General features: G+C 41.2%; 1 protein-coding gene across 4 annotated transcripts in view; it reads left to right on the top strand.

The window, feature by feature from the left end:
* The first annotated feature begins 2,119 nt into the window (after window positions 1-2,119).
* The window catches only part of COL11A1 (collagen type XI alpha 1 chain), a 180,275-nt gene continuing 169,156 nt past the window's right edge, over window positions 2,120-13,238 (top strand). For all 4 annotated transcript variants that reach the window (XM_036272170.1, XM_036272168.1, XM_036272173.1 and 1 more), the window contains exon 1: window positions 2,120-2,567. In XM_036272170.1, the coding sequence (XP_036128063.1) occupies window positions 2,462-2,567 (106 nt within the window). In that variant the 5' untranslated portion in view covers window positions 2,120-2,461. The remainder of the gene's footprint in view (window positions 2,568-13,238) is intronic.

Raw genomic sequence — 13,238 nt, 5'->3', positions numbered from 1 at the left:
AGATGTGACTGGAGGTGGGGCCTGCTCCACTGACTGCCTCATTTCTCACCTTCTAGAACAGTGTCAGGCCATGAAATTCTTAATAAGTTAAGGCAAAGATTGAGAAACAATCTGAAACACCATTTTTACATGTTTCTTCTACAAACCCTGTAACTCCCTCTAACCATTGAGTTGGTTTCTGATTTTAGCAACCTTACGAATATGTATTTCTAAAACTTTGTATTAATTTTATCATTTTACATTTAAGGGAAGACTTTTAGAATAAGTTTAAAAATATACAAAGAATTAGACAGGAAAATCAAGTTTCAAAAAAGTGTGAAAACTGCAAAAACACAAACTTTTTATTTTGAGATGAAGGATAATGAAGGTGGTACATTGACCTAAATTTCCACCATAAAGTTCTTAATTTGTAACTAACTATACATTCCAATCTCAAACACACTCTGATTTTGAATTATTATATTAAATTATTAACCACTCGAGGTCGTCATCAAAAAGCTGGGTGGTGATATTTTTCTGTAACTTACATACGACATCCCAAATGTTCTTCTGGCAGCATCACTAATACACAATGAGAAGTCGACTTCTTGATATGGGGACGGTTCTTTGTCACAGAGAGTGACTGTCATGTTGAAGGTATTTTTCAGTGGCTTTCCTCATTTTATGAACATCACCTATATATGTTGCTCAACAATTCCTTCTGGGGCCTCAATCTAGTCTCTGAACACCTTCCAACTCTTAAACCACTCAAATAAAGCACCTAATTGATCAGATGGGTCATGAGGTCTAGTTTCATAAGTAATAGACAATTGGGTTCCTAAAGATGAGTGGATATGCATGCCTCATAAGCTTAGTTGGGAACTCTTAAATATTGAAATATTTTAACTACTCAGCATAGGTCCTGGCCAAAGCTTCCAGTCTTTGTCAACAGGAAAATGTATTCATCCATTCAACAGGTCTCTGTTGAGTGCCTAAGGTATGCTGGCATCCTCTTGGGCTCTGCTCCAGGAAAGTGTTGAGAGAGACACTTTAGAAAATATTAAGGAACAAGAAGGAACCAACAGAAGGGCACAGTTTAAACGTGGAGAATATGCCCAGGGAGTCTGTATTCCAGGTTTAAGTGGATTACTTTAGGAAGGCAGAAGGACTTTAGAATTCTACCCCTCATTATTTTCATTGCGGAGTGACCACGTTTTCAGCTCCTGAAGCCTTTAGGAGGAGCTCCCGGTCGAGACGCTTAGAGATCTCTGCTTGTTGCTTTCCCTGGTCGTTCTCCTCCCCATCTACATTCTCTCTTATCTGGGATGAGGCCAGAATCAGCTGGAAAATTAAATGACCTCTCCCACCACTTGAACGTCAGCTCCCATGCATTTCTCTCTCCCTCCTGCTCAGAGTACAGTCCATGAGCCTCTCAGCGAAGCTCGTGCAGACTTGAAACATTTAAGAGAAAAGCCTGTCAGATTCAGATCTCAAAGGAGAGTTTCCTTGTAAGATCATAGGTGTTGACCTTTTGGGTCCCCCTATCTCACCTTTATCCCTTCCTTGCAATTCCCGATTTAAAACGAAACACGGAACACTTCGGAGCACGCAGAGCAGTGAGTCCGCCGTCCACCTCTGCTACAAGCAGCAGCTTTTGCACAGGGATAAGGTTACGGCTGCCAGCCCCGACTCCAGCGGTGTGGCGGACCCGACGCTGGCTCCTCCCCTCCCCCGCCAACCCCCGGGAGGCTAACAGACGGTGCAAATAGACAAGTAGCTGTTTTTATTGAATACAGAAGCTCCTTGAGAACTCTGTGGGCTCCGGAGCACTCCTGCCATTCCTTTCGTTCCCAAAGTGCAGGAGCCAAGCACGCGTCCCCGTAAATCCCTCCCCATGCTTCTCGGGGTTTGGGGAGGAGAAGAGGGAGGCAGGAGTGGGACGATGGGGGCTGGTAGGTGGGCTGGGCTTGCCCGGAGTCCCGATCCCTGGGCCCAGCCAGAGGGGGGCGGGCTCGGGCCGCGCGCGAGCCGTCTGATTGGGTCTGACCTGCAGAGGGCTTGTCAGTTTCGCGAGGGGCAGGGGGGGCACGCCAGGGGAGTGGGCGGGGGAGGGGGCTGCCCAGAGCCTCTCGTCCGGCCCACTGACGGCATGAAGCCTTTAGGGGCTCGCAGTTCTCTCCGATTTTTGGTTGAAGCCCCTCATCCGCCTTCAGTCTGAAGGCAGGGCCCCGCAGAAGACGGATCGGAGGGTCTCGGCCGGCGGGGCCAAGCGAGAGTGAGAGGAAGGGGCGAGAGACAGGAAGGAAGGAAACCATCCAATATAAAAGAAAAAGCCCTTTGATTTTTTTTTTTTTTTTTGCTCCCCGCTCCCTCCTCAATGGCTGTGTAGCAAACATCCCCGACGCTACCTTGGAAGGGACGAAATTGCTGTGCCCTCGTACTCTCGTGGGTCGAGCTCCCAATTCGAGTGCGGAGCTTTGAGATGGAGCGGTGGTCCTCCAGGTGGAAAACGAAACGGTGGCTGTGGGATCTCACCGTAACAACCCTCGCGCTGACTTTCCTCTTCCAGCCTAGAGAGGTCAGAGGAGGTAAGAAAACAGGGACTTGGGGAGGTGGGTGTTTGCCGTCGGTCTTTCTCATTATGCGCCCCTCCCCCTTTTGCCCCCCTCTCCCCCTCCGCAAAAAAATTTCTCCTAAATAAAATCCAGATTGCAGCTGCCACCAGGTTGGAAGTAAAGACTGGAGAGCGAGATGGATGTAGGCGGGACAGTAATGGGAGAAGAGGTAGCAGGAGAAAAGATCTGTCAGGCACGGAGCCTGCTGAAATGCCCTCACCACTCTGCAGCGTCTTTGAAAAGAGGAAAATATTACCTTGAACACAAGGGCACTAGTACAAGCTTTTGTTTCAGGATCAGCCCTCAGAACACATCTCCTGGTTTCTCCAGATTCTAGCTAATGGGAATATCTTTTTAGGGGTGAACTGAGCCGAAAATATAGAGAAAAGGTATAAAATGAACCTTGATAAAGTTCTTTGTCTGAAATAAAGTGAGAAACGGGCTGTTTTACTTTCAGGGATATGAGAAAGCAGGGGTAGGTGTGAATCTAGAAGAGTGAGAACACTGTGTGTATGTGTGTGTGTGTGTGTGAGATTTTGATGAGATTTTTAGTGGAAAAAAATTGGCAGGTTATAAGGAACGGGTTGAAGATAGGGCGAGAGCTTTCCCCCGAATTTCTGCCCCCTCCTCTGTACTATGACCCCATCCCCGCGCCCCTTCTTGCAGGTTGGACGTGCAATTCTCATGGAGAATGATGAAACTGGCCACCAAATGGGCTGGGGGAGGAGGAATAGAACTGGGAAGGAAGGGGAGGGGGCGAGGGCTGGGGCGGGAGGAGAGAGGTAAGGAAAAGTTCCTACGTGGCACCAGCAAATATTCAATGAGCAGACCTGTTGGGAAGACTGCAGCCCTGTCAGTACCCAAGGAGGGAGAGCGACTTGCCTCCTCTCTCCGCCTCCTCCCGCCCCGCCCCCGCCCTTCCCGCAAAGGCAGCCGGCTGGAGCGGTCCGTTAGGTGCCGTAGACACGGCTGGCGGGAGACCGCCTTTGGAGTGCAGGGAGCCCACGCTGCTGCGAGCAGAAAAGGCAGCTTTGTTCAAAGCGCACGGAGCAGCGGGGGTAAGGAGGGTGGCGAGGACTGGCCGAGGGAGGAAGAAACTGTCAATCCCAAATGAACGAGCTTTAGCAGAAACCTGAGTCTGGCCCCGGTGGATGCCAAGACCTGAGTTCTCCCTAATGGGAGCTGGGGCTCCCGGAGGCCGAACTCCTGGAAACCAGGTCTGTATTCCTTCTCCACACTCACCGGCCTTCACCTTCCGGAGCAGCAGGCGACTTTTCCTGGGGCACACAGTCCGGGCCTCAGAAGGACCCTATTTGAATTTTAAATAAGTTATGTCAATTCATTCATTTCTACCTTTTCAAAGATAAAGAGCAGAGCCTTTGAAAGTGGAACCCATCCAAAGTTTGCATTCTACCTTGGGTACCTAGTCACCAGCGGGATTGGTCATTCTGCCCGCCATCCTGCCCTCTGCTGGTTTTCTCCATTATCTGGAATCCCAGCCTCTGCTTAGCAAGCGAGGCTTACAACCCTCACTGCAGTGATGCTGGGGAAGGACACTCAGTCAGGGAGGGACAGATACAACATTTCTTCTTCTGCGTGTTACGCACACACGTGGACAAAAGTATTCTAAGAGCACCCATTTATTTAAAAATATAGACACTCAGACTTTCTTCAGTGAAAAGTGAAATATAAACACAAGAGATACCATTGTAGGCATCCAGGGTTAGAGATTTTCTTTTCCTTCAAGTTCTAAGGCTATCTGAAGGATCAAGTTCTACCATTGTAATGTTCAATTTTCTCTTTTCAATCTAGCTACATACCTGAAACACTTTTAAACAAACATTCTGGTACCACAGTGAATATGTGATGGAAAAAGAACCCTCCCAAGCAATGTGAGAAATAGCCAAGCATAAAGTTCTATGATGATTTTGTAAAATGTGGTGTTCATTGAAACAAGCGACTAGCTGCTTGCTGCTTAGTGGGAAGCTCGGTATTTACTTACACCTACTTATAGGCGTCCTTGTCTCTTAAAAAACGTCCGAAAGGACATAAGAGTATATTAATGCTGAAAAGGAAATACTGAACTGAATCATCACACAAGGGGAAAATGAACCCACTTTCCATCTAATTCTGATTTTAGTCTTTAGATTTGCAATTGAGTAACCAATATGTAAGATTTTACTCCAATTTCTAAGTAAAGGTGTTATATACTAGAATTATACTCTATGTATTGGTTTCACAGAGATGCAGTGGTGTAATATTTGGTTGCTAAACCCAAAGATGATTTTAAACAACCTACTTTCATTTTAATTTTGTATTTCTGGGATTAAAAATAGTAAAACCTTAAAGAGTTATGGGTTCATAATACATTAGACTTGGAAGAAAGGGTAGTTAGGATCCTGAAGCATCGAACCTTATAGACAAAAGTTTCTGGATAAATAGATTAAAAGAAAATTTATGATCTCACACAGTCACTACTTTACTTTGCAAATCTAAACCCTACAACTTGGTAATCTTTAACATATTCAAAATTTGTAGTATTTATTATTATTTAATATAAAAGAGTTTTTATAATATATTCATTTACATTAGTTTTCGTTTTTTGCCTGTGGTTAACAGAAATGTTTTATCTCAGACATTTATGGGTTTCTCTGTCAATTAGTCCATTACTTATAATGAGCAGGGCCTGAGATTTACCTGGACTCTACAGTGACTACACTGGGATTTTGTGCAGATAGGTGGTTTTAAGAGGTTTAAAAATGGCATAAGCTATAATTGAGTACTGAGGAAAACAACATTTAATTGAATCATTGTTTACTAATTAAAATGATATTCAATCTTGGTGGTTAAACCATTATTATTCTTGCAGAAAGTTGATTCATTTTATGAGAAACTTTCAGAGCTTGTGGGCAGTTGGTAGTGAGCCCTGCCGAGGCGTTGTTCTGAGTGCCCGGGATCAGCAGGTGAAATGGTACTGGCTTCCAACGTCTGTGCTAATCCATCTTCGCCAAGAGATCACGTTCGTCCTTGTGGTTACTAACTCAGAAATCAGTTAAAAGACCAAATAGACTTCTGATAATAAATATAATGTCTGCTAGGATGATTAAGAATGTCTTTCCATTTGGTTTTCAAATCAAAATCAACAAAGTCTGTAATAGAGAAACTATAAAGCAAACATAGATATCTTCTGAGAAGCACCTTTCTGCATGCTGTGTGCAGGTAGCCTCAGTGTAGGTGGCGCACATATACAAGGAACTAGGGACACTTTCTGAAATCACCCTTAAGTTTTGAATTAAGTTTATGGATATCTTAAAGTGACAATTTACTCCATAATTAGTACTTAACAAAAGAGTCTACTTTATAAAAAATATCACTCTCTAAGTATATTCTGATAATTGTAGACAAAATTTAAAAGTTGTGATATGATAAATGTATCTGCCTAGATACCATAATTGCTCACCATGTATTTATTAATTATTTAGGTTCTATGTTTGCCTCACTTTGCAATGAGATTAGAAGGAGCACATTATTCAAGTTAAATTATCCCTAAAATATAGCAAGGCAACCATGAACCCCTTTTCAGACTTGGGGGTGGGCTTTCTGTCAATAAAAAAAAAATCTAAGTACTCTCCTTTTTTTTCCCTAAAAGTTTCTTTCTTTTCTGGAACAAATTCTCTTCGCCTTTGTTAGTTTCCCGAAGTCCTGCCTACTTAATAATAACAAATGGACTCAAACTGAGCTTGATTGAGGGTATTTGTAATAAAAAGCTGAATTTTTCAAAGGAAGAAAAGGTGTCTAGATTTTTTAAGGGAATGCCAGACATAGATATTATTATAGAAATTGCTTCTGTATATACTAACTTCTCAATTTACTAATGAGGAAACTGAGGAAACAGAAAAGTTGTTAGCTGGATATTCTTTTTCATAAAAATATTCTTATAATATCCAAGATCTTACTAAATAAGTAGGGTGAAGATCTGCAATAGTGATAAAAATAACTTAAAAACATAGTAGTCTGAGACTTTATGGAATGACCAAATATAACCTAAATGCATGTGCTGCAGTGATTAGTGAGAAGATGGGTTCAGGACACAGCACTGACGTAAGGACAGTTGGAGAGGAAATAGAGTTATAGAATGCGTTTAAAAATTCCTCAATTTTCTAAGTTTGGAGGAAAGTAATTTTGATTGGTTGTATTGTTACTATACCTAAATATGTGATTCCATAAAATTATCTGCATCAGAATAGAAAGCATAATGGTTTGTAAAATATTTTTGGTAAATATTTGTGGTTGGATGAAGAACATCATTTCTATCCTCTCTAAAGTTGTTACTGTCGTAGCAGGCACAACTGAATTTTTAAGAACCTAAGGAAATTCTATATTTATTTCACATAAGGCAATAATGTCAAATTTCTGTGCTTTTCATGTGGGTTTTAGATTGATTGGACAATTGGATAATAAAAGCCAGATAATGAACTGATTATTACTTGATATGGGTTGTTTGTTTCCTAGGTAATTTTTTTATGTTTTTGTTTATTTATTTTTATCCTCACCTGAGGACATTTTTGCATTTATCTTCAGATAGAGCAGGAGAGAGAGGGAGGAAGAGAGAGAGAGAACCATCAATGTGAGAGAGACACATCGACTGGTTGCCACACACACAACTCCAACCAGGGTCGGGGACAAACTACAACCAAGGTACATGCCCTTAGCAGGAGCCGAACCCATGGGCCGACGCTCTAACCGCTGAGCCAAACCGGCCAGGGTGATAATATTTTTTTTATATATATAATCTTTTTTTATTTATTTTTTTAAATTTGTCAACTTTGGAAAGAAATAAAAGAGCAGTTAATTGTGCAAATTCTAATTCACGTTGTTCTTTTGGATTGTCAAAACATCTGCAACCACAAGACAGTTTCTGCCTTAGGAATAAGTCAACAGAGGGTTAGTTTATGAGGAAGTCTCATTCTTAACAGGCTACCGTGATCTTTGTTGTGCCGGCAACACCACAGTGGAGCTAGTATTTCTACCAAAGGCAGTGATTTCCTGTAGTTAGGGAAAGGCAGGACCTGTCCTCAGGGTCCTGAAGAAGACACCACGGAAGCCAATTATACGCCTACTATATCTAACAATTCATGTAAACCTAGGGTTTTCTAAGGGCTGAGCCATGCCCATCATTTTACATAATCTTTAATGATTATATCTAGGTATATAAAAGCCAGAATTCTCTTGTATCCTAAGTGCAGTTTTCTTTCCTCCCTCCCCTTGGGGAAAGGAGGAAGGGCGGCCGGTGTAATCATTAGGAATTCAAGGCACTGCAGTGGGGAGCTGATCTGCATCTCTGCCTTTACTCCTCCACTTCCCTCATTTAATTCTGGGGAAACGTGACCTGAGCTGGGAGTGTTGAGAGGAAACCAAACTTTTTTTTTGACCATTGAAGCTTTGTTCCTTAGCAAAGAAGAAGGAGAGGTATACACAGATTCTATAAAATGTTGCACTGTTCCCTACATTCTCTCACCCAAGAGCCAACTTTAAATGCAGTTTTCAGTGTAGCTTTTAGTATATTATGTTGCCTGCCCTACATCTGGATATTTTCCTTCTAATCTCTCAATTTACTTCAGAACCTGAGGATGTGTTTTTTCTTTATTTAAAACTGCCTTCTATATTATAATGCATCCAATATATTTATTTCTCTTTTCAAAATTGTAATATGGTTTTATTTTTATAGGTTCATGTTTTTTTGTGTTTTTTTTTTAATTTCTACTTTCAGTTGTGTTAGATCTCAACATGAATAATACCAGCTGGTAGAGAAGATGAAAGTCAATTTTAAAGTGATTTAGTGAGTACTATCTATTTATCAGTTACAGTCTTTGGCCTACTACTGACTTGGCTAGTGGTTCTTTAGACATTGGCTGACCACCAGACCTACTGTTATCTGGTAAAATAAACTCTTTGCTTGCTGCGCATGGAATTAGAGACAGTGCTATTAATTTAGGAGAAAGAACTCAGAGAAAAGAAAGGTTATCATATTTCAGAGTAAGAGACCAGCTTAAATACGACTGGACAGTTGAGAACTAAAGCAAACCTGTGTCAAAGTGCTTTAGCACAATCAACTTTTGCAATCCCCTCAAACCTTCTCTCTCTCTTTTTTTCCTTAAAAAGCATTTCTTTCTTATTTTAACCAAATTTAATTGCTCTTGAATGGCCCTCTACTGTACAGGCCGATGAAGGTCCCTATTCACGGAACCCAGCGCATAGGGTGTCACTGCGAGCTTCCTTCCTCTGTCTGCCTGGTGAGCTCACGTCCGGCTTAAAGGAGTGAACCTTAGACTCTAGGAGGTAGCCGGCTTCCTTCCTCACTCACATTTGCACCATTTCCTGAAAGGGTGACTGCCCGAAAGAACAGTAGTGCAATTCCTGACCCAGCTACTAAGAAGCTCTAGAGCAGGTGGGAACTTTGTGCTCCTGGATAGCTCTGCAGAGAATGAGGAGCCGTAAGCATCAGAGGGGTGTTTCCCGGCCCCTCTCTCCACAGTCTGAGAGTGGAGCTCAACCTGCTACCAGGCGCCACGCCTCCCTCGGAGCGCTGTTGAGCCTTCAAGGTATTTCACTGGTTTTGAGGATAACTTGTTGTCCAAATGGCGTAGCATGAATTAGTGTGCTCTTCAGAATGGCCCCTCTGAATGTCCGGGCTCAGGACCAGCCACTTCCCACCTGCTGCAACTCCACTCCTATTTACCCTGCATGTCAGCCATGGTTGACCTCATGCCCATTAAGTCCCCTATCTTCGAACACACTGCTCTCTGTCACTGGAGTGTCTGTTCCCTCCTCATCCATCCAGCAACTGCCTTTTCATACTTCAAGACTGAGCTCCAGCATCGGATCTTCAGGTGGATGTACGTAGTGATAACATCCAACACTCAATGCATGTTCATCGCGTACCAGGTCCTGTTGTGAGCACTTTCATACACTCTTGTTTCATTCTGATGACTGCCCTGGAAGTAAGCTAACATTAAAATCTAGAGATCAGTTACTTATCTAAGGTAACATAGCTACTCTGTGACAGACCCAGGATTTGACCCTACACAATCTTGTTTTTCATCACTGTCTATGATGACTTTATTGTATGTTCTAAGGCTTCTCCACAGCCTCTCTGACTTATCTTATGATTATGGCACCCTGGGGTCTAATATCAATGCACAGGTCATGTAGTAAAGACCATGTCATTTGTGTGAGTAACTTCAGTGCCATCAAGGAGATATATAAAGAGGTCCTGGCAAAGATGATGTTATGATTCAGGCAACTCTCAGCCTGCACTAAAGTTCACTTGTGGAGGCCATATCACTCTTAGTATTTATGGACCAACCTAAGTCCTAATGATGAGGAATTGATGGGAGGCAGAGAATGTTGCTTACTTCCTTGGACAAGTTAAGGAGAAGTTGACAGCTGTTATCTGTTGGCATTCAAGGTTCAGATTGGGGTTGGCTTGGTTGCATTAAGTAGCAAGGACTTTTGCCAATTGCTGCCTGTTCTAAGGAGAATTAGTTGCAAGGAACAAAAGGTCTTATTCAACGTTGGGGGATTGATGTATAGAAGAATGCTTGTTACCTTCAGTATGAAAGTGTCAGATCTGATTCTCTGAAAGCTGTTTGGAATGTAATCTACTGGGAGAATGAAAGGTTTGCAGAAAACAAACAAACACCACACCACATTATCCTTATCTTAAAGATTACCCATTTATATGTTAGTCTTTCTCTAGGAATTGCTGAGGGTTAGTTAATGAATGTGGTTTGGTGTTATTTTTGTGGCCAGTGTCTACCAAGATGCCAGAATGCATAGTATATGACGTAGTCACCTTTAGATGATTAATTATCTTCTTTCTTTGCCCAGCAGACTGGAGCAGGTTAAAATCTAGTTAACTCGGAGTGGTGTGAAGTGACCTCCTCATCTCAGGTTGTTGGCTATATTTAGACCCCTTTTCTTTACTCATTCTCAGAAAGTCAATGAATTGGGATTTCTCTCTAGCTTCCTTCATCTGGGAAACCATTTTATACTTTTTCTCCCAAGATGCCTCTAAATATTTGAGGCTATTGATTGACTGTTTACGTCTAAAACTATAGTTTGATTTAACATGGTAATCTAATAGAGAAAAAAACATATGAAGTGGTGTTTTTGCTTTGGTGGCAACATAAATCAGCATTTCACTTGTCTACTGGTGAACAAGAACGTTTAATCCAAGAATGATATCAATCTATAAAGTAAACATTGATGAAATGTCTGTCATATATTCATTTTTGAGCCTTTTATCTATTTTTATGCTATGAAGGATTGTCTGATTTTGCTTGATAACTATTAGAAAGAGTAGCCTATCTGTGTTTATGGCTTTATAATTATTTTAGTAAACTCATTCTTCATGTGAGAAAGTAATTTGCATATTATACATATAATTCTATTATGAAGTACTGTCTTTAAGCAAAGAGTATATAAAGTTTCAAGTGCTTAATATGATTGATAAATAGCAGTTGTAGAATTGTTTTGGGAGAAAGTATATATTTTTTATATTCCATTTCTATTTATTGCAGTTTTAGGTACACTGCATTCACTAGCACAGGTCTCTTCATGTCTTTTATTTGGTGTGTGCCGAGCACGTAGACGAGAGCCTGTCCCACTGTGAGCGTTTGGTAATCCTTGTTGAATGTAGTGAAGGTGTGAGTTGCAGCTCTAATGAATTGCTGTTCAATAACCTAATGACCTGAGTTGCAGTATAAGATTATTTGTACCAATTATTGCCAGTGTCTACCGAAATATATTGAACAGATTTTTGCTGATATTATGGCAATTTCCTGTAAATATTAGTCTGTTTTGCATCCAAGCACGGTAGGATCTCCACATCATTAAAGCACATTGTACTTACTCCAAACTTGAACTACTCTTTACAGAGAATTGTTGGTGCTAAAATGAAAGCAGCAAACGTATCTTTTTTTCTGTATAAGAAATTCTGCCATCTAGCACCACGCCTACAGTATAACAGGTGGCCAATAAATATTTGTTAACTGCATTAATGAACTCGTAAGAAAGGAAATTTCACTAAAGTCAAGAAGGTAGGGGTAATCAGCCCTGACTTGATATCACAATCATATTCAGTTCGTTCCTGTGGATTTTGATGGAGGTGATTTTGTACAGAATGCTAGCGGTGTTTTCTGAAGCTCCACAGATCAGTTTGATACACTATCAAAGATTTACAAACCTTCTATAATGGGAAATAAATGTATGCAAAATGGGGATGTGCCTAGCTTGTATAATGGCACTGGACATCAAGTGAAGGGTTGTTTATCTGCTATGTGCCATTCACTCGATCAATAAACACCCTGCTGCCTAACGAGCAGAGCTCTGCAAAAACTGAGGTGAGTAGATCACCTGATTGATACAGATCATGCCTTTTAAAGAATCCTCCTCACCACAGCATGTAATAGAATAAGTGCCATAGAGAAATGCTCTTTTCAACATTAAAGTCGAGCGGTTGTATTGAAAATAACTTTGTTTTATAATAAACATTTTTATAACCTTGGCCACTTAGAAATCAGAAATGCCATACTTTTCAAATAATACACTCTCAGAGTTGTGATATTATTTCTGCTTTCAACTTTTAGTTCATATAAGAGTTTATGATATGAGACAGTTCAGGATTGAGATTGCTCAATAGCAGCGAAAATTCAGACTCTCTTCTATGTGCCGTACTAGTTGCTATGGCTACAAAGCCAGTGTGCCAGTCTGTTCTCATGGACTATGTATGTTACTGCAAGGGTGCTGAGGCTAAAGGAGTAGGCAGGGCAGGGGGCATATAACACAAGACCATATAGGTATACTTTTCTGCATAGCATGAAATCATGTGACCAATTAGAATGTACAGCGGGGCTGTTGAGTTGGCAAGGTTCGTGCAAACTTTGATATCTAGCCATACTAAGTGGTCCCAATGGATTGCAGCCATCGTATCTTCTGACAGGTAGCCAAGCCATGCTGCTTTTTCTGGAATAGCCAACCCACTGTAATGTCACCATGGTTCTCAGTGACAATTAGTCCATGTAAGTCACACCTGATACAGAGTCGTGGCCATCATAGACTTGAAAAATACGTGAATGGATAATCTTTCTATTTTGTAGGGGCCTATGTTACGCAACGTGTGTGCACATTGATAAAGTCGATTATTCATCCTTGTTCTTGGTATAACCCAAGTGATAGCATGTTTTAGAACACAAATGGTAAATAGTGATTTTTATTTCTGAAAATTAATATCAGACCAAGATCTCTATTTTGATTATTGAAGAGAACAAAAAAAATATTTATTATAGGCATGTTTAAGTCATACTGATTTCTTTCAGGGGAAGTCATATCAAATAAAGTTTTAAAATAACAATGCTATTAAGTTAATTAGAGCTTTAAATAACACTGACAGGCAGTCAACTCCCATAGTTTTATTTCTACCCCAGATCTTTCCTCTGAACTTCAGAGTCATATACTCAGCAGCCTACTGAGCCATTTCCAAAGACATTTATTAAGTCATCTCAAAATTGTCCTGCCAAAAACTGGACTGCAGAAGTCCCCTCCTGGAACTTGCTCCTCGCCCCATCGTCCTCATCTCAGGTG

This window comes from Molossus molossus, unplaced genomic scaffold (assembly GCF_014108415.1).
Source record: "Molossus molossus isolate mMolMol1 unplaced genomic scaffold, mMolMol1.p scaffold_m16_p_20, whole genome shotgun sequence".
NCBI classification, from domain to species: Eukaryota; Metazoa; Chordata; class Mammalia; order Chiroptera; family Molossidae; genus Molossus; species Molossus molossus.
The sequence above is the reverse complement of the archived record's forward strand: the minus strand, read 5'-3'. Positions and strand labels throughout refer to the sequence as shown.